Here is a 21,768-nt window from a genome sequence, read left to right as displayed (position 1 = left end):
TTCTTTCCTTTTGCTATGACCAACCGACAAAGTGCCCTTTACTTTGAATCACATAACTAGAAACCACAATGGCAGGGTTTCCCTAAGTAATCTGTCTATGAACCACTTACATGTGGCTTGAAAATTACTGTTGGGACTTGTAAATACTTGTCTTAAAAATATGCATACTGGGGGTTAAGAGTTTGGAAGAGAAACTTCTGAGCAAATTGGAAAAATAAATTACAATAATTATTTCACATGTATCTCATTTAATATTTAAACATTAAAGAAAAAAGTAACTGGTATCATTTTTTGAGGCAGTTTCTATTCCTACCAAATGAAACAGTGTGGGGAACGCTACGTTCAAGGAATAATTCTTTGACTGCACCAAGTTTTCAGTTTGGGAAACAAGCTGCAGGACTGGTGATTTAGAGTAAAAACAAAAAGAAACAAAAACCACACAGGATCCAACTTCCAGTTCTTACATAGGTGAGATTAAAAAAAGGAAATATTCTGAAATCAAGACCCAAAATTGCAAAATCCAGGAAAAGATATGGTACAAAAGCACACAAAGTACCAAGATAAAAGCAGTGAAGTGTGGATTAATGTGTTCTCACCTTCAAGGACATGTGAAGTAATATGTTGTAGATAAATAAAACTAGTTTTGGAGTCATAAGACTTTTAAATCTGAGTGCCTGGCCAAGGGTATGGAGCCTACTTTGCATCTTAGTGTCATCAGCTATAACATGGCATAATACTTGCATTATCACTATTTACCTCAGCGGGCCATTGTGAGGAAAGTGTTTTGCAAATTTTAATGCACCATATGACTTATTATTAATAAATAATGCTTCATTATTTCACTCTAAAACACAAATAACAATAAAACCTTATGTCAAAATAGTTACATCACTAAATTCACTGTTTAATTAGGAGTTGAAATTTATTCCTTAATAATGCTTTTCATTCAGGAAAACCAAACTATATCAAAAACCCTAAATAATTACCAAATTATCCCAGTTTACTTTAGAAGAGGCTTTCAAGTTGCTCCACTGAAATCAAAGGTAGTTTATTTAAAAAATAAATTCTATTAAGTGATTTTAAATAAATGCACACAGGCACACACACAGCATGCACTGAGCAACGTTGCCAAGAAACTGCTTCTGTATCAGTTACATTTAGTACCTTCACCCACTCTTCTTATCCTCCCCTTTAATTTGTACGAAGAGGATTACTAATTGTTTGGAAGTAACATTTGTATCTAATATTAGAAGAAAATGGAGGCAGAAATTTGATATCTCAAGGTCAGGGTTTAAAAGAATAACTTTTTTTTAAAAGGATATGTTGTTGCTAGAAAAAGATACATTATGATTAATACGCTTATTTAAGCCCCAAGGGAGTAAAAAAGGTCAACAGAATAGATTGTTCTGTATTCTTATTTAACATAGAAAAGGAAGTAGAGAGAAGAGAATAACTTATTATTTTTACTCTTTAAACAAATATAAAAGCTGGTATAGAAACCATAAACTTAAAAAGAGCTGTGCATCCACAGAAATTACAGCATATATACTTGCTGAAATGATTTGTACTGACACAAGAAAATGAGCAACAAAATAGACTGCTCCAAAATATATAAAAGCATAGTAAACTAGCTTGCCTCGGTTTAGATAAATGACTTGTTTTGTCTTTTTCTTGGTTATGGATTCACAAGCCAAGCTATTGCTACAAATACGAACCTCCTCCATTTCAAATCACACTCTGCAGCACGATTTTAGTGCCCACTTTAACCTTATAACTTAATTTCACCGTTATAGGAATTAGAAGCTTTTCTAAAAGGTCGAGGGAAAACTTTTACTTCTTAGGTACTTTGTTTCATATTATGGTATCAGGGCAGGAAGAAAACAATATGAAAAGCACAAAATATCCAATATTAGACCTGAATTTGAGAATGATGCCACAAACTGTTCTGTGACTGGTTACAGAAGAGAGTAAGGAATTTTGGAGTGCAATCAGTCTAGCTAGCATTTAGTAATGATTATATGAAAGGCACTGTACTAAGTGTTGGAGTCTTGGTTAAGTATATGAAAACACAATATACAGAAAACAACAAAGAAATTATATCTTCATTTATTGTTGTATACTTCAAAATATGGGCAAAGAGATAAAACAATATTGTATTAAAAATTATAAAATTGTACTCTAATGAAAATCTTGTTCTGTTAAAGAATTTATCTTTTAAAATTATTTAAAACACACCAAATACATTTCAAGTTGAATTTCAGATTATTAAGACAGGAGCAAGGCCTGTCTGTGGCAACTTCATGGGCAAGAGTAGGTTTTGAGTCACAGCGACTGATCATGACATGAGTTTGTATAAGAATATAGTGTAAGAAGCACTCAGGACAGAACCATTAACCAAAAAACACTAATCAACTAGGCAATTGAGGAGTCCAGGAATCAAAGGATTCCGTGAGATCAGGATGTATTCTTTAGGGTTAGCAAGTGATTGTGATGTTTTCAGAGATCACCATGAATTTGGTTTTTTTTTTTGGCTATTTGGTCTAAAAGAAGTTTCACTTTAAGTATTAACTGGTATTTTTCCATGGTAGTGTGCCCCAGGGATACAGTCCTTGTGCTGTTCATTATTTTCCATCAATGATATAGATGAAATCATAGGTGGAATGCTTCTAAAATTTGTAGATGACACAAGGCTAGGAGGAATAGTTAATTAACATGATGCACGACATAATTAGAACAAAAAAATCTTGAGAGGCTAGAATGATAGGCTGATTATTCAAAATTCTATATACTTCTATACTTGGGTTAAAAAAGAAACCAAGACAAAACCTTTTAAGATGGGGGAGGTGGACATGAGCTCTGTCTGAGTTGTAGTTCTTTGTTTGGAGCCATTCACAGATCCATCTATTTCCAGTTCCAAGAAGAAATTGAATGTCAATAGATTTGTGGGTTGTGAGAGCTCAGGGTAAACACTGGTGAAAATCAAAATTGAAGAACGTACTTTATTTGGAAGTATAGAGCTAAAGGCTAGCAAGACTTCCAGGCAAGCAAAATCATTCTAAGGGGCTTAAGGAAGGAAGGAAAACAAAAAGAAAAATGGAAAGATATGTACAAATATAACAAACATTCCCTCCCTCCCCCCCCAAAATAAAGAGGAACCACTCTTGAATTTGCTTAGAGGGCTTCAAGAAATAGCACTAAAGAGAACAAAGATGAAAAAAGCAGATGGATTGGACTGAATGCAATGTTCTATGCTGGAGGCGACACAATTTTGAGGACCTTAAAGATGAATAAAAGCATGAGAAAAAACCCTGAACCTTATTAATATTGAAAAAGGGGAATGAGAGAACATTGATTAACCACTGATCTATGTGCCTTCTGTCTCCAAAGAATCTTTATTGGTTCTCTATATGCAAATTGAGGACATCTAGAACATTATTAGTAGAGAACAAACAAGTTTTCAATAAGTGATATTTAATGATGTTTCACATTTCACAAGTGATTCACTATTTTACAAATGATAGAAGAATGTAGAGAATAGCATATCCTTGTGAATATACTGCTGGTTGACAATGAAAAAGCATTTGATTTGGTAGAGCAATAAGCCACCTTAGCTCTTTTCCAATAGTCACATTAAAAAAAAATGCTCTAAATCACTACTGATCAAAGAAGTGCAAATTAAAACTCTGAGGTACCACCTCATACCCACTGGATTATTTAAGGTAACAGAAAAGGAAAATGACAAACGTTGGAGAGGATGTGGGAAAATAGGTGCACTAATGTACTGCTGGTAGAGCTGTGAACTAGTCCAACCTTTCTGGGGAACAATCTGTAACCATGCCCAAAGGGCTATAAAAGTGTACAGAACCTCTGATTCAGAAATACATTCATTATGTTTATGCCCCAAAGAGATCAAAGAAAAAGGAAAAGTACCCATATGTACAAAAATATTTGTAGCAGCTCTTTTTGTGGTGGCAAAGAGTTGGAAATTGAAGGGATATCCATCAATTGGGGAATGGCTGAATAAGTTATGGCATATGATTGTAATGGAACACTGTTGTGCTATAAGAAATGAAGAAGCGGATGTTTTCAGAAAAACCCTGGAAGACTTACATGAACTGATACAGAGTGAAGTGAGGGGAACCAGGAAAACAATGAACATAGTAATGGTAATGCTGTCAACAATAGTCAACTATGAAAGACTTGGCAACCCTGATCAATACAATAACCCATGATAATATCAAAGGACTAATGATGAAAAATGTTATTCACCTCCACATAGAAAACCGATGGATTCTGAGTACACATTGAATCATATTTTTTTCCCTCTTTTTTTCTTCATAGCTAATGTGGAAATATGCTTTACAAGATTTCATATGTATTGGTATCATTTCTTGCCTTCTCAATGGGTGTGGGAGGGGGTGGAGATAAGGAGAAAATCTGGAACTGAAAATAAAAATAATTTTAAATATAAAAGTGTCTCCCTTTCCATACATCAAAATCATTCATGATTCTTTAGAAAAAGAGACATAACTCTCTTCAGTCACAAACATCAGGTAAGGCATAAAACATGGAGAAGGAAGGGGTTTTGCCATTGTGAAGAAGATTCAGCACAGAGTTCAAACTGAGGAGGGATTATATCTGCGGCTGATGAACTCTGCAGACTCTTCTGTTTGAGGATGACTATGTACTGATTACTTCAAGCCTCAGAACACTCTTAAACAACTTATAGAGTTTGCCCATCAGTATATAGGGTTAATAAAGTATAGATGGTCAGCAAGTTGGTCCCAGAATTAAAAATGATACCTTAACTGGAAAGGTTATGAATAGTATTATCCAGAAATGTAAAAAAAACTGTAATGTGGAGTTGGGCATAAATGTATATAGAAAAAAGGCACAGAGGAAGAAAATATTATGGAGTAAAAAGCAACAGTTTTCCATGGCTTATCAGTGATCCATAACAGGAAAGAAGTGGGCCATTTTTATGACTGAGTCCCAGACTTAGGATGGGGACAGATCCTTAATAAAAATATAGACCTTCTGCTGTCCAAAGTCATGATGATAAAGGAAATATTTGCAAAGAGTTCATAAATTTCTTGACTGTATCTTCAAAACTAGTAGAGGCTTTTTGCAAATCCCTCTGTATTGTCTAATTATGCCAGAGGAAGTGCTGGGTGACCAAATAAAAGTTCTTCCATATTCTTTGGTGTCTTGTGGCTGGTTTGTAATAACAGAGGTTCAGAACTCTGGGCTTCCTTTGGAGACATATAATGGCAGCAGCAGAAGTAGTATAATCTAGATATTAACCTCCTCTCAAAGAAAGAAGGAAAGTGCTACTTTAGAGATAAACACATACATTTAAAGAAACAAACACATATAGGTGTGGAACCAATGTTGCATGTACAGTTAGACCTGGCTAATGGATTGGTTAATTTTGCAGAACAGATTTCTTTTTTCTACCCCTTTTATTCTTTATTAAAATAGATGGCTTTCTGGAGAGAGGAGAGATGAACATATATAGAAAATAAAGGTGACATAATAATAAAAGATACAAATATACATTTTTAAAAGAAAATTTTAACATTGAATAAAACTAAGAGTCCAGAAGAGACAAACGAGGAATAGCATTCACCAAGTACAAACTGTAGTCTTTTATTAAGTGCCAACTCTCCAATCTACATCTTTATTAAAAGACTTCTTTCCACAAATGAAGGGCAACCCTCTGGGAAAGTATTAGTACTGTACATGCAAGATTTCATAATAGTTACTCAAGAGTGGACAACTTCATCACCACTTCAGAAATAACTGAAGTGAAGCTGATTTCAAATTCTGCTTCAGAAATATTTATCAACTGTATAACCCTAGGCAAAGTCACTTAACTTGTCTCAGCCTAAGTTTCCTCAAATAGGGATAATAATAACACCTACTTGATAGGGCTGTTGTGAGGAGGAAATGAGATAATATGTGCAAACCTTAAAGTGCTATATAAATGTTAGCTATTACAATTACTATTATTATGCAATTAATAAAATATAATTACTATAACTATTATAATTATTAGCTATTACAGTAATAACAATTAGGATAATTATTCTATCATTAGAATCAGTAACAGGTCAGGAAAAGAACAAAATGACAAGTTCTAATAATGTGGTCAGAAATATTAACTAGTTAGTTGCTAGAAACATGAAATTTAGTGGATCTGGGATGGGTTTAGTATGCCACACACAGATGGCCTTTTCAAGTCTATTTTTACATATATAGTACTGATCCACAACTAAATATGAGATAGAAGTGATATCAAACAGGAGTGTTAGAAAGATCTTGGTCATGATGATAAAGGCAATATTTGCAAAGAGCTCATGGACTTCTTGACTGTATCTTCAGAACTAGTAGAGGCTTTTTGCAAATACCCTTGTATTGTCTAATTATGCCAGAGGAAGTGCTGGGTGACCAAATAAAAGATCTTCCACATTTTTCAGCTGGTCTGTAATAATAGAGGTTCAGAACTCTGGTTCAGAACTTGTTTACCTGTAAAGTTACTTCAAAATGAATACAATTTTATAACAAGATCTCAGACTCTGATATCTCTAATTACAATGCTTCCTCTCTATCCTACTATTTTCATTCATGGGAACTATCCCATTTTTATTCTAACTTTCAGGCCCTTTATCTGTCCCAATTTTTCCCATTGCTTACCTGACGTCTCTCTCCTAAATCAGCCTGGATCCCATGGTAAACCATTACAAATATGTACCAACTTTAATTTGAAAGAAGTACATGACTTCATCTTTGGGTTATATTCCTTTTAATGAGGTAGATTTCAATGCTTCCACAAGGTGTTGTCTTGTGTGATTCTTGTCTACATTTTATTGCATGACTTTAACAAGATGAAATATATGGGAATCCTTCCTTTCATCTTTTTCTTCTTTCTGTATATTGGAGGTCCCAATGTACCACTCAAATTGCCCACTTAGTTTCCTGTATTTTTTTTCCTGTTTGGAGGGGGAAAGGTAGGGCAATTGGAGTTAAGTGACTTGCCCAAGATCACATGGCTAGGTTTTTTTGTTGTTGTTGTTGTTTTAAATGTCTGAGGCTGGATTTGAACTAAGGTGCTCCTGACTCCAGGGCTGGTACTCTATTAACTGTGCCACCTAGCTGCCCCCCTTTATTCTTGATATATGTCTAGCTCACCTGCTTTCTGGGCAACCAAATTCTTGGTAATATCCTCTATATCACTTCTTACATGTAAATCACTGTTGGCAACATGCAGATCATGGTGCTTCATCATTTTGAGTCATCACTGAGAAATTGGGTTTTAAAGAGATGAACTTTTGTAGGAATGGGCAGTTTGAGATGTTTGAAGACACTGCACAATTTCCAATGTGCAGTCCAACTCACATTCTTCCTCTTGCTCAATTGATGCACTCAAAAGATATTGACTATTTTTGGGAAGGGAGTTTATGTGATATCTATGTATTTATATATGTACACTGGCAAGCCTAAACTGCAATAGCATCGAGCGAAGATTAAGAACGTTACTGGGGGTATAGCAACTTGTTTGGAAGCTGCTATAATAGTCTGGGTAAACGGGAGGGAACAAAGAGACTGCTGAAAGTCTCCTGGATCTGGAATTATGGGATCATAAATTCAGAACTGGAAGGGATCTCAGAGGCCATCTAATCCAATCCCTTCATTTATATTTAAACTAAAATGCAGAAAGCTTAAGTCATATGACCAAGGTCACAGAATAATAATTATCTAAGCTGAGGTCTTCTCATCCTAAAACCACTGTGCTCTTTTTAGTGTAATGGTAGGGCTTGAACTGATTGACCTCTCTGCTAAGCCCAACCTCCTAGATCTCAATTAAAAATAGGACTTGTTAATCAAATGAGGCTAATGTCTTTAAAATTTATGCTCCCCTAGCATGTAAATTATCTAAATGTCTATTTTAGAGAGACAGGCCCAACTCTTAAGAAATTTAAAAAACCAAAACAAAACAAAACCAAAAAAACCTTCCCTGTTAGTTCATCAATCTCTTTAAAAGGTTATGGACAAAATACAGAGAAAAACTAAAAAGAAAACCAAAATGAGACATCCCTTTTTTTTTTTCCTTTTCTTTGAAAGAAAAAAGAAAAAAGGCAGAGGTAGGCAACACTTTAGAAGAATTACTTATAAACAATGATGTCAACTGGGACCTAATGGTCTTTTAGATGATTTTTGTATGCCTGCAGTTTTCTTTATATGACATATATAAAGTGCATTGCAAACTTTAAAGAGCTATATAAATGTTACTTGCTGCTCCTACTACCATCAGGTATTCTCATCTGATGGAATTATTTTGATGTAAACTTAAAAAATAAATTCATTTCTTTTATTCTTATATCACCATTAATTCCAAAGATGTTCCTTCCCCATTTTTTTTTTTAAAGCAATTGGGGTTAAGTAACTTACTCAAGGTTACATGGTCACTTATTTCTGGGTGTGGTGCTGAGTATATGAGCCTGGATTTGATCCAGGTCATCCCAACACTGGAGCTGGTGCTCTTACTTGCTGAGCCACCTGGCTGCCCCTAAGCAATTGGGGTTAAGTAACTTGCTCAAGGTTACACAGCCAGGTGTTTCTGGGTGGGTGCTAAGTGTCTGAGCCCGGGATTCGATCTCCAGGTCATCCTGACACTGGAGCCAGTGCTCTTACTTGCTGTGCTACCTGATCGCCCCACCTTCCCCATTTTTTAATGGGGGGAAAAAAAAAGCAAAAAATAGTTTATCAAAATCAATACATTAACCAAGTCTGACAGGATATGCTATATTACATACTCTCATAGTTCTCCTACTTCTACCAAGACTGAGTTCTTTCTTGGTTTTTTCTTTAGGACCGAGCTTGGTCATTATACTTATGCAGCATTTAGTTTTATTTGTTCTTTTCATTTACACTGTTTCCCTGGTTCTGATTATTTCATGTTAAATATGTTAATTTAAAATATCTTCCCATGCTTCTTTGTAGTTTTCATACCCAATATTTCTTATAGTACAGTGATATTAATTTCATTACATTTATGGTACCACCATTTGCTTAGCCATTCCTCAATTTAAGGGAATACATCTTTCTAATTCTCTTTTACCAAAAAGGAAAAAAAAATACTGCCCTAAATATTTTGGCTAATATGGAATCATTAATTTTTTTTTTAAGCAATTGGGGTTAAGTAACTTGCTCAAGGTATTTCTGGGTATGGTGCTATAAGTATCTGAGCCTGGATTCAATCCCAGGTCTCCTGACTCTGGGGCTGGTGCTCTTACTCACTGCGCCACCTGGCCGCCCCTAAGCAATTGGGGTTAAGTAACTTGCTCAAGGTTACACGGCCAGGTGTTTCTGGGTGAATGCTAAGTATCTGAGCCCGGTTTCGATCCCAGGTCTCCCAACTCTGGAGCCGGCACTTACTCACTGCGCCACCTGGCCGCCCCATCATTAATTTTTTTATCTTTGAATTCCATTGGGTGGTCACCTAGTAGTAGGATCTCTTAGTTTCAAAACTTAGAAATTTTAGTCACTTTCCTCCCAGAACAGTCGGACCAGTTCATGGCTCTATCAATGTGTCAATGTGTCCATCTTTCCATTGTTCCTCCAACATTGATTATTGCCATATTTTATCACCTTTGCCAGTTTGCTGGGAGTGAGGTGAAACCTCAGATATTTTGATGTGTATTTTTCTTTTAAGTGTTTCACAAAATTTTTCATAATATAAACTTTTAACGACCAGATGAAAAAAAAATTCCTTAATAAAAAAAAAGGTTTTAATCAAATATTCAAAGTATTATCAGGTAAATTCTTGTTTATAAACAGAAGAGCTTTTTAAAAAATGCACATATATTTTTTGTATGAGGCATATATTTACTTTTTTTTTTATCCCTTGTTAGAGACTACCAATGCCACTGCTATAATCAAACAACAGGAAAATACTGAATTGTAGATTTTCAAATAGAGATTTAGAGCTAGGATGAACTTTAGAGATCCCTGAGTCCAACCCCTTCTCTCTCTCTCTCTCTCTTTCTGAAGAGATAAGGAAGGTGAAGGTGATGTATTTTAAGAATAAGTAGAATAAAATGGGCATACACATTATTACTCAGGATAAGGTTAAAGTGGGTTTAATCAGTATGATATTTAAAAAAAATGTGACAGGCATGAAAACTAGTGTTACAACAATGACTTTGAGATACTCCTCCAGAATCACCAGAAGATAAAATTATATTTAGTTGTGAGCAAATATATTTTACTACATTTTAAATTCGCTATTTCATAAATGGTATCGAACTTAAGTCCTTATTTTTTCTAGCTCTATTTTATCTTATAAAAAATAATAGATTTTCTTTTTTCTTATTATTTTTACATTGCCTACATTTCCCTTTATCTCTTCTGGACTCCCCTTTCCAGAGCTATCCCTTTTAAGGATTTCTTTTAAAAAGAGAGGGAGGGATGGGGGGGGGGGTTGGAGACAAGATGGCAGGGTAGAAGCAGGAAAACTCTATATGCCCCCTCCATAACCACCTCAAATACCTATAAAAATGACTCTAAACAAACTTTGGGGCTACAGAACCCACAAAGTGATAGACAGAAACAAACCTCCCACTGAAGGCAGCCTGACAGGAAGGGTCCAATGCAGCAACGGTGGAAGCAGAGCCCAGCCCTGTGTGAGCCCATGGTTCTAGCCTGAGGGCGGCCACAACCTGTCCTGGCTGGATGGACTTGAAAATCTACAATTCAGTATTTTCCTGTTGTTTGATTATAGCAGTGGCATTGGTAGTCTCTAACAAGGGATAAAAGAGAGTGGATCACCAGCAGCTGTGGCGGTTTTCAGGATTATCAACCCATAAATGCCAAAGACAAAGTGAGAGTTCAGAGTGCACTTTGTGGGAACAGGGGTCCGGGAGTGCAATACGGCCTGTGCTTCCAGAGGGAGAAGTGGCTGAGGTGCAGCAGCCATCATTGCGTGGCTGCTTCAGAGCTCCTGGCTTGCAGATTGTAGGGGGACCACGTGACCAGTCTGAGGGGTATTCATTCTTGCTTTAACCTGCTTGGATCTGGATCGCAGTTTAGGGTAGAGGTCCTGGGGTGCTTGACCAGTGTGCTATAGGCAGTGAGGTTTCTGAGAGGGCACCCAACTAACTAATAGCTCCGGCAGCTGCAAAACCCCAGCAATTTGGGACAAAGCTCTCCTCTCCGGAAGCAGAGCTCTACTGTGGCAAAAAGATCAAAAGTCAAATAACTGAGTGGCAACATGAGCAAGCAAAGCAATCTGACTTTGCATTCCTTTTTTGGGGGTAAAAAAGATCAAAGGATGGAACATGAGGAAGACAATGAAGTCAGAATTCCTGCACCAAAAGCTTCCAAGAAAAATACGAACTGGTTACAGGCCATAGAGGAGCTCAAGAACAACTTTGAAAACCAAACAAGAGAAGTGGAGAAATGAGAATGATGCAAGAAAATCATGAAGAGTCAACAACCTGACTGAAGAAAATAACACCTTAAAAAATAGACTAACTCAAATGGCAAAAGAGGCTCAAAAAGGCAACGAGGAGAAGAATGCCTTAAAAAGCCGAATTTGCCAGATGGAAAAAGAGTCTCAAAAGCTCACTGAAGAGAATCATTCCTTCAGAATTAGACTGGAGCAAATGGAAGCTAGTGACTTTATGAGAAATCAAGATACATTAAACAGATCCAAACAAATGAAAAAAGAGAGAAAATGTGAAATATCTCACTGGAAAAACCACTGATCTATAAAACAGATCCAGGAGAGATAATTTAAAAATTACTGGACTTTCTGAAAGCCATGATCAAAAAAAGAACTTAGAAATCATCCTTCAAGAAATTCTTAAGGAAAATTGCCCTGATGTTTTAGAACCAGAGGACAAAATAGAGGTTGAAAGACTCCACCAATCACCTCTTGAAAAAGATTCCAAAAAGAAAACTCCCAGGAATATTATAGATATTATATAGATATAGAATATTATAGGTATGTTCCAGAATTCCCAGATAAGGAGAAAATATTACAAGCAGCCAAGAAGAAACAATTTGAATATTGTGGAAACACAATCAGGATAACACAGGATCTAGCAGCTTCTAAACTGAGGGATTGAAGGCTTGGTATGATATTCCCGAGGTCAAAGGAGCTGGGATTAAAACCAGGAATCACCTACCTAGCAAAACTGAGTATCACACTTCAGGGGAAAATATGGTCATGCAATGAAATAGAGAACTTTCAAGTATTCTTGATGAAAAAACCAGAGCTGAACAGAAAATTTGACATTCAGATACAAGAATCAATAGAAGCATGAGAAGGTAAAGAGGGAAAAGAAATCATAAGGAACTTATCAAAGTCAAACTATTTACATTCCTACATGGAAAAACGATAATTGTAACTTATGGAACTTTTCTCAGTATGAGAGTAGTTGAAGGGAATATAAATGTGTGTGTGTGTGTATATGTACACATACATATATGTCTATATTATATATGCAGGGTATATGTGTGTATGAATACATATATGAGTGTGTGTATATATGTGTACAGGTATACATAGGCAAAGGGCACAGGACCAAGTGAATAGGAAGGGATGATACTTAAAAGGTGAAATTTAGAGGTGAGAGAGGAATATGAGAGGAGATGGGCAGAGACAGAATGGGGTAAATTATCTCAAATAAATGAGGCAAGGGAAAACTGACAATGGAGCTGAAGAACAGGAAGGCAAAAGGGAATGAGTCAACCTCACTCTCACTGAATTTGGCTTAGGGAGGGAATGACATACACACTAAATTGGGTATCTTGCCCTACAGGAGAGTAGGGGGGAAGGGGATGAGAGGGGGATGATGGAGGGGAGGAAAGTTGGAAGCACACACTTTTGAAAAGGGACAGGATCAAAGTAGAGAATAGAACAAGTGGGGGTGGGATAGGATGGAGGGAAATATAGTCAGTCTTTCACACTATATCCACTATGGAAATGTTTTGCTTAGCTACATATTTATAACCTATATTGAATTGCCTATCATTCCAGTAAGGGTGGGTGACGAGGGAGGAAGAGAAAAAAATATGGAATTCAAAGTTTTAAATTCAAATGTTTAGGAAAAAAAAGAAGAGGAGGCACAGCTAGGTGGTGCAGTGAATAGAGCACGACCCTGGAGTCAGGAGGACCTGACTTCAAATCCAGCCTCAGACACTTAACACTTACTAGCCCTGTGGTCTTGGGCAAGCCACTTAACCCCAATTGCCCTGCCTTCCTCCCTCCAAAAAGAAAAAAAAAAGAAAAGAAAAAAATCGGGAAATTAATAACATACTGAAAAAAAAATCTGACATTTATATGCAATGTACCATAAGCATGGACTGTCTCTCTCTGCAAAGAATTCAGGCGACGTTATCTTTTGCTATCTCTGGTTTATGGTTAAGCTTGTTCTTTATACTTTTGCAAAATCCAGTTTAAATTGTTTTGTAGTGGTTCTTTCTCTTTATGTTATTGTAATCATTGATGTACATAGTGTTTTCTTGACTCGGCTTGCTAAGTTTCTAATAGCCAGAATATATTTTTATCCAGATTCCACGTTTCCTAACCATGTAGGATAAGAGAATATGCTTTATGTGATTCTGAGTTATTTAATCAACACAAGAGGATTAGCCCTGTCATATAACCAAAATTACTAATTTTTTCAAGCTGAAAATTTGCTTCATCTACTATAGCATTTATCAGGGTAAAATGAAAACAAAAATACCCCATTAAATATATTAACCCACAAAACAGTTCAAAGATTTTAAGTCAAGGGTAACTGTGTCACAAACTTTTACGATCACATTTGCTCTCTATGAACTTCACTTTATCATATATCAAATTACTGTTTCATATAAACTCAGTGAAAAAATTAAATAAACTAAAAAATAAAACAAAACAAAACCAAAAACCAAACCCCAAACCTAATCACATCAATAGCACTCTTCCAAAGCACCATCTGTACACATGTCCATCTTAAAATCAGTAATTCCATTTTTATCATCTACTTTGTTTGAAAACAACAAATCGCTATATGTAGAAATTAAAAATGCTATGCATAGGTCATTAAAATTTTTTCTTTTCAATATTTATGCCAACAGAATATCACTCTTTCAAACTTTCTATGTGACATCTCATTTGAGAAAACCAAATCCTAAGACAGGCGATGAGGAGTTGAGGCTGACCCCCCCTTGCCCTATATTAAACCAATGGATTATGCTACTGGGGTACTACTGGGCTCCTGACCATTTTTCAAGGGCTGCACAATTCTAGAAAATAAACATCTGATTATGTTGGTGAGGGCAGAGTAAAATTACAAATACTTTTCTTTCATTTATTCTGTTGCAAAGAAAATAAATCAAAGTTTCATGGTTGACTTAAGTTTTCTTGATTTAAGTCCATTGAGATAAACCCAAATTCCTGCCATTAGTGAAGCATACAACCGTAATACTAATTGTGCTGTAGTCGACAACTTGTTTAATAAATGGCTATAGCTAAGTACATATTTTTTTCCTTTTCTATTTCAAGAGAACTTTGATTTTGAACACAGAAATTATAAAAGAACTAGAATCTACTCTGGGAAAGAAAAGTCTCAACAATCTTAAAAAAATGTCTCTAACTTCCTAGAATACTCTTACTTGAATATAGTTAATCACCGAGGTGAAATACTTATAAATGTTATGACATTTTTTTGTTGCTGATAAAAAATATAAAAACATACATACTTTAAACAAATACCTGAACCTACAATTTAGGTATGGCGTTGTCCAATGGTGGCTATCAATTTGCCACAACTTCTACATTCAGCCTGAAAAGCATATTCTTACACTTCTTGCTATACTTCTCTGATAAAATGGCTAAACTTAAATATATAGTATTTTTTAAAGTAATATTTTAGAAAAACTTAAAAAACCCACACTGCCCAAGATACAATTTACTAAATAATGCATCCTTTATCCATATATCCTGAATATTACCTTCAAATCAGAAGTTCTTTCTGGTGGTCTGTCTTCAACTTTGAGGTAAGCTAAGGGTGCCAAGAATGCCTGGCTAGCTATTTATCCTTCAAGAGCAGTCATGACATTTCTTTTTTAACCAGAGGTAATTTCATTCAGGATAGACAGTCCAATTAAGTAAAGAGGTGACTTGGGTTGCCTTTTCAGCCTTTTTATTCTCAGAGAACTGAGGAGCTAAGCCTTCAGAAACTAGATACACTAAGACTCTGATAAGAAATTGTTATTTTATTTTTTAAAATTTCCAGTAATTCTGGATATATAATTTATGATACAACTGTAACAAAGAACTAGCATATTCCTATCAGATGGCTGGCATGGTCAGCAGCAAACACTAAAAGGACACACCAGACTTATATTTCACAAGAAAAGAAACAAAAACATTCACTGAACACAACTTTTGATGCCAGTGGGAAAATCCTCCTTACCTGTAAATCAATTTTGCTTTCAATACAACGTTCATTCTTTTCTGCTGAAATCTTCTCATAGTTTTCTGATTTGTTAAGATTTTCGACTCTGGCTGCATCTTTCATTTCTGCCTCCAAACCCTTCATTGTATCAGTTCCATCTTTTACAGTAACAACAGTATCAGACATCCTCATTAGAAAAGGTTATTTTAGAATCCTACAGGAAACTTGAAGCCTTTGAAGGAGGAAAGAATACATAGAAAGAATAATTTTTTATTCCTTAAGGAGGAAATATTTGTTATTTGTCCAATTTCAACAGTATCAGAACAGCATATATATACCATGAACTAATCAGGAAACATTTGTCTCCAAAAAGATATTAGAATAATTTGTGCCTAGAATAAATATTTTTCTCCCATTCTAATTTTCATGGAGATTTTAATGATTGGAATATCCTTCACTATTTTTTGATTTTCCTTTTACTACTTTTTATCTGAGGGAAAACTACTGAAAGACAAGGCTCCAACACTCCACATTAAAAAAAAAAAACAAAATAGGGGTGGCTAGGTGGCACAGTGATTAGAGCATCAGCCTTGGAGTCAGGAGGACCTGAGTTCAAACCTGGCCTCAGACACTTACAACACTTACTAGCCCTGTAACCTTGGGCAAGTCACTTAACCCCAATCGCCCTGCCTTAGCCTACTCCAAAAAGAAAAAACAACAACAAAAAACAAACCTCAAACCTAATAAGTTTGGGCAAGTACCTTTAGTCAGGGAAATAAATGCAACAAATTTCTATCCAAAATATCTAGTTAAGAAGTGTCAAGAAGCAGATTTCACTGAAGAATCTAGATCATGGAAATCCTAGGATATCATGAAAAGAAAGGGATAGAGTAGTAGCAAAATAGCAGCCCTCTATTCTTTCTTCTCCACAGTTCTGAGATTCTGGAGTAGCTATCAATTGGTGGCTGTTCAGTCACGTTAGTCATGTTTGACTCTTTGTGACTCCATTTGTGTTTTCTTGGCAAAGATACTGGAGTGGCTTGTCATTTCCTTCTCCAGTTCATTTTATAGATGAAGAACTGAGGCAAGCAGGGTTAAGTGACTTGCCCAGGGTTACACAGCTGGTGTCTGAGGCCAGATTTGAACTCAGGAAGATGATTCTTCTTGACTTGAGGCCTGACACTGTTCACTGAACCACCTAGCTGTCCCCATAAAATCTTACTTCAATTTAATTCAACACATCCTTAAAATAAGCACCTAATATATGCAGAGTACAGTGCTAGGCCTTGGGATAGAGACAAAGTTTAGCTAAGACATGGTCACTGCCTTCATGAAGTTTACAGTCCAATATGGGGAGATGATAAACACAAATAAGTATTATGTGTAATTATGCATAAGTGGAAGAGAAGGACAAGCAAAATACTATCTGAATTCTGACAAGGCAAAGGCGATTACTGACAGAGGTAAGGAGTAGGGAAAGCAGGAAAGGCTTCATGGAAGAATTAACATTTGAGTTGGGCTTCGAAAGAATGGATAGTAGGAATTCAATATGTAGAAGCTGGGAGTAAGACATTCTAATATTCACTACATAGAGCTGGGAAGAGAATACAGAATAAGAAAATCAGACAACGAGCAGGGAAAAAGTAGGAAAAGTAGAGGAAGGGTTGTGGTAAATCTTAATTCAGAGGAAGAAAGAATATTTAGGTCAACAGACAAGTAGGACTTTTAAAAGGCAGATTTGGTGATTTGGAGGTCAGTGGCAATTTTGAGGAAGGACCTTCAGTGCTGGGGAGGAAAGCTAAAGCTAGATCTCAGGAGTCTGATCAGTCTGTCAAAATGCATTTATTAAACTCTTATGATGTGTCAGTCCCTGTGCTAAGCTCTAAAAAGAAAATAAATTTTGTTAACTAAAAAACAAAGTTACATTATAAAAAGAATCATTGGTAACTTTGGAGAGAGCAATTTCAGTTGGATAAGCTCAGAAGCTACACTGTAGAGGAATCAGAAAAGAGAGAGGACGGAAAATGGAGGTACCTAGTATAGAAACCAGATGGTAGCAATTCCCCAAGGTTAAGTAAATAGCAGAAGGTCAGGAGTGTGAGGGAGTTTAGGATGGTGGCTAAGAATCATTAAAATGGTAGGGCCTAGGGTTACGGTTAGATATGGAAGCAAATGAAGTCTTGATTTAGCATTCAACTGTGAAAACCTTAAAAAGACTTAAGCCTGAATATGTTCTTCACAGAGATCTCAAAAATCCAAGACTGCTTTCCTTTGGAAAAAGAATTTGTCATATAGACGTTAATTTATATTGAGAAATGCAAAAATTCATTTCTTTAACTCTCAGCACCAAATTAAGTAGAAGTAGATTTTTAGAGTCAGAAGTAATGATTGAAAATATGCCTTTCTTAAATGAACATTTTTTTCTAGTTAACTGACTTACACTTGAAAATTATTTAAAAGACAATAGTGAACTATACCGATCATGTAATGAAAGAGTAAAACAAAAATATTGTATTTTAAAATCTTATTTCCTGTCTTTAATATTTAGGATTTTAAAACAAAAGTAGTGGATAATATAGTACACTGATATACAAATTTTGGGGATTTAGGGAGGTGAGACAGTATTACCTGATGTGTGCTATAGATTTGGGATTGTGGTCTTCCACAAAAATAAAAGAAAATAATCCAAGGTTCCTTTTCACAGTTGTCAGCCAGGATGTCAGTTGTATTGAACCATCTGGAATCTGGTAGGAGGAGTCCCATGTCCTTATCAACAGTGTAGAGTTCTGGACTGAACTGGACTTTCTTGGATTATATATATCATCACTTTTAGTGGCCTAAAATTTAATTAAAAAAAAAAAGTAAAAAACCTCAGTTAAAATTCACTATAATAGCTTCTACAGCAATATATCTATAGTAGTGGTTCTTAACCGTTTTGTATTTTGGACCTCTTTGGCAGTCTGGTGAAGCTTATGGACCCTTTTCTCTGAATAATGTTGTTAAATATATAAAATATCCATGACTACAACAGAAACCAATTCTATTTAAATGCAGTTATCAAAATATATACCCCCCCCCAATAAATTCACAGATGTCAGATCAATTCCCTTGATCTAAGGGAACTAGCACACTTCAGGGTAATTTACAATTTTACCACTGTTTGTTAGAGATCACACATTTTTTTCTGTTCAAAATAAATATTCCTTATTCTGAACGATGATTTCACTGAAAAAAAAAAAATTTTTTTTAGGGCAATTGGGGTTAAGTAACTTGCCCAACGTTACACAGACAGTTTTTTCGTGTGGGTGTTAAGTGTCTGAGGCCAGAACCAATCCCGGGTCCTCCCGACTCCGGGGCCGGCGCTCTACTCATTGTGCCACCTAGCCGCCCCTCACTGAGAAAATTTTAAAGCATTAGGTAGAAAGTTATAATATACCACACAAAGTTTTTGAAAGAAAAAAGATCCATAGTACTTGATAACTCTTGAGGACATACAATGAATAGAATAACCCTATTTTTAAATGCCTACTTGAAAGTCAGTAACTAGAGGGTTAAAAAAGATACTACAAAACCAGGTTATAATGTTCAGTCACATATCAACTAGCATATATGTGAATACTTATGTAGAATATTCTTTTCTTTTTGGAGGTGAGAAGGCAGGGCAATTTGGGTTAAGTGACTTGCCCAAAGTCTGGATTTGAACTCAGTTCCTCCTGACTCCAGGGCTGGTGATTTATTTACGGTGCCACTTACCTGCTCCAGAATATTCTTTTCTAATTACCCCAAAGTCACTCTATAAGTCACGTTTTCAAGGCAATACCATTTTAGTCTTTTTTTTTTTTTTTAAAGCAATCGGGGTTAAGTAACTTGCTCAAGGTTACACAGCCAGTTATTTCTGGGTGTGGTGCTAAGTATCTGAGCCTGTAATCGATCCCAGTTCATCCCGACTCTGGGGCCGGTGCTCTTACTCACTGAGCCCATTTTAGTCTTATTTAATATAAGTAGTTGGCTTGCAAACAGGTTATCAAAAAGTCTGTAATATTTATGTCAGCATTCTTTTGAGAACTTTTATGAGTGTCTGTGTACATAAAGCTGCGGGCAATCAAGCAGAAAAGCTCCCTAAAACACAGCTGAAGTATCAGTAATCAAAATACAAATACAATAAAACATGGAATATAGCACCAAATAATACATAAATAATTTTTACTGTCTCAAAAGCATTGTGAAAGAAAGTCCAAGGACATGGCAATATTTTAAAATCAATTTCCACTTATTAAATTGCCAACATTGCAATGTAGGATAGAATAAAAACAATTAGGAATTTACAGAAACAGAAAGAGTACTGTTTTGGTTTTTTTCTGCCTCAATGACAAATTTAACGATAACTTCCTCATATAAAAGCTTTGTTTTATATTATATGCCTACTTTTATAAAAGGGGCAAACAGCAGAATTTTGTGGGATTAAAGTCGAATTAGTTGATACAAATATAGAGCGGGAAGATACAGTCACTAGTCTTTAAAACAACTGCTACTGAGAGGCAGCCTGACACACTGAACATAAAGCCTGGTTTGAGGGCAAGAAGCTCTGGGATCAAGTAACACCTTCCTCACACACTAGGCAGGGAAGCCCACGGCAACTTCCTCAGATTATAAATTGTAGAGGTGACCTGCTTCCCAGCAACTCCCTATATTAAGTAGCAAAGTCCAGTTTTAAAAGCTGCTATCAAAAACTAAATTTTTCTTTTCTAAATTTTTTTTTGTACTGTTAGAAAATTGTCACCTGTTTTAGCTTTCTCAATTTATTAACAGGGAAATAAATTCTTTACTCTGTTATTTTGATTAATATAGTAACATTTTTTTTTTTTACTGCTTTTTAAGGCTTTGTTGTAAACTTTTGTTTTTGTGATTATCGAGCACATTAATGAAAGTCTGTAGGGTGGATAGACATAAGATATAAAACAGCATGGTATGATTTAAAGATTAAATAGAATGTAGAAACCTGAGTTCTAGTGGTGGAGCCTGCACTTGAACCTGAGGTTTTCATACTCTTTTTAGTCTTCTTTCCATCTTTAGATATAACAAACTTTTATAAATGTGAGGAGGTAATGTACACAAATAAAACAGATGAAATATGACTTACTTCAGTTACTGTCACTGAAATAAAAAAAGGTGAATGGATAAAAGTAAAGACTTTGTTTCTGATTATCACCATTTCTTAGACAAGTTCGAGATGGATATATAATAGCTATACAAAGCAATCTAAAAGAACACTGAATGTGCCTCAGTTAACAAAAGTAAACCTCTTCACAATCAGAGACAGCACATTCAGGAGCAACACTGGCATACAAACAACTTTATTTGTAAAACACTGCAGAGGTGGCACAGTGAGTAAAAGTGCCGGTCCTGGAATCAGGAGGACCTTAGTTTGGTTCTGGCCTCAGACACTTTAACACCCACACACAAAAAAAATTAGTAGTGTAACCTTGGGCAAGTTACTTAGCCCCAATTGCCCTCCAAAAAGAAAACAGAAAACAAAAAACAAAAAAAACACTGCAGAGCAGGCAACCCTTACAAAATATGGTAAAGCAGTAAAGAAGGAAAAAGCCTTCAGGAAGCATGGATAGGGACCCAACTCAGCCATATCATCCTAAGACCATTTACAGATGAAAGACTTGGAGAACAAAGATTCTAATGAAGTATGTCAGCTAGAATTTTTGGAGTTGCTATTTTCACCAAGGAGAGTGTAACCACATTTGTACTGTAACATGAGTTTTCTTCATCTCTGGAATAGATGGCCTCAAAGATTTCTTCCAGCTCCCAAATCTATGATCCTAAGTGGAAATAACACTTAAATTCAGTAGTAACTCTTATTAATATAATGATCAACCACAATTCCAAAAGACTCATAATAAAACATGCTATCAAGAGAAATGATGGGGGCAGCCAGGTAGCACAGCGAGTAAGAGCACTGGCCCCAGTGTCAGGATGACCTGGGAATCAAATCTGGGCTCACACACTTAGCACCCACACAGAAATAACTGGCCATGTAACCTTGAGCCAGTTACTTAACCCTGATTGCTTTAAAAAAAAAGAGAGAGAAATGATGGAATAAGAGCACAGACTGAAGCACATGTTCTTATATTTTCTTTCTTTTTCTTGCCCTTTTTTTGGGGGGGAGGGTGAACATAGGCAATGAGGAAATGTTTTGCATATCCATACATATTTGTAATGGGTTTTATTTTTCTTGCCTTTTCAATGGATAAGGGAGAGAATTTAGAACTGAAAAAAATATTGAATTAAAAGAGGAAATAGCAGT

At 35.7% G+C, this 21,768-nt stretch overlaps 1 protein-coding gene across 10 annotated transcripts in view; it reads right to left on the bottom strand.

The window, feature by feature from the left end:
* Positions 1 to 18,219, bottom strand: part of R3HDM1 (R3H domain containing 1) — a 100,915-nt gene extending 82,696 nt beyond the window's left edge. For 9 of the 10 annotated variants that reach the window (XM_069067834.1, XM_069067837.1, XM_069067838.1 and 6 more), the window contains exons 1-2: positions 18,081 to 18,219; positions 15,471 to 15,684 (exon numbers count right to left, since the gene is read on the bottom strand). In XM_069067834.1, coding sequence (XP_068923935.1) covers positions 15,471 to 15,644 — 174 coding nt within the window. In that variant the 5' untranslated portion in view covers positions 15,645 to 15,684; positions 18,081 to 18,219. Of the gene's footprint in view, positions 1 to 15,470; positions 15,685 to 18,080 lie in introns of those variants that run through there. The other variant, XM_069067844.1, reaches the window with a different exon arrangement.
* Between the last annotated feature and the right edge of the window lie 3,549 nt (positions 18,220 to 21,768).

This window comes from Petaurus breviceps, unplaced genomic scaffold, assembly GCF_028583685.1.
Source record: "Petaurus breviceps papuanus isolate PSGF00001 unplaced genomic scaffold, PetGlider_PUasm1.0 90752, whole genome shotgun sequence".
NCBI lineage: Eukaryota > Metazoa > Chordata > Mammalia > Diprotodontia > Petauridae > Petaurus > Petaurus breviceps.
The sequence above is the reverse complement of the archived record's forward strand: the minus strand, read 5'-3'. Positions and strand labels throughout refer to the sequence as shown.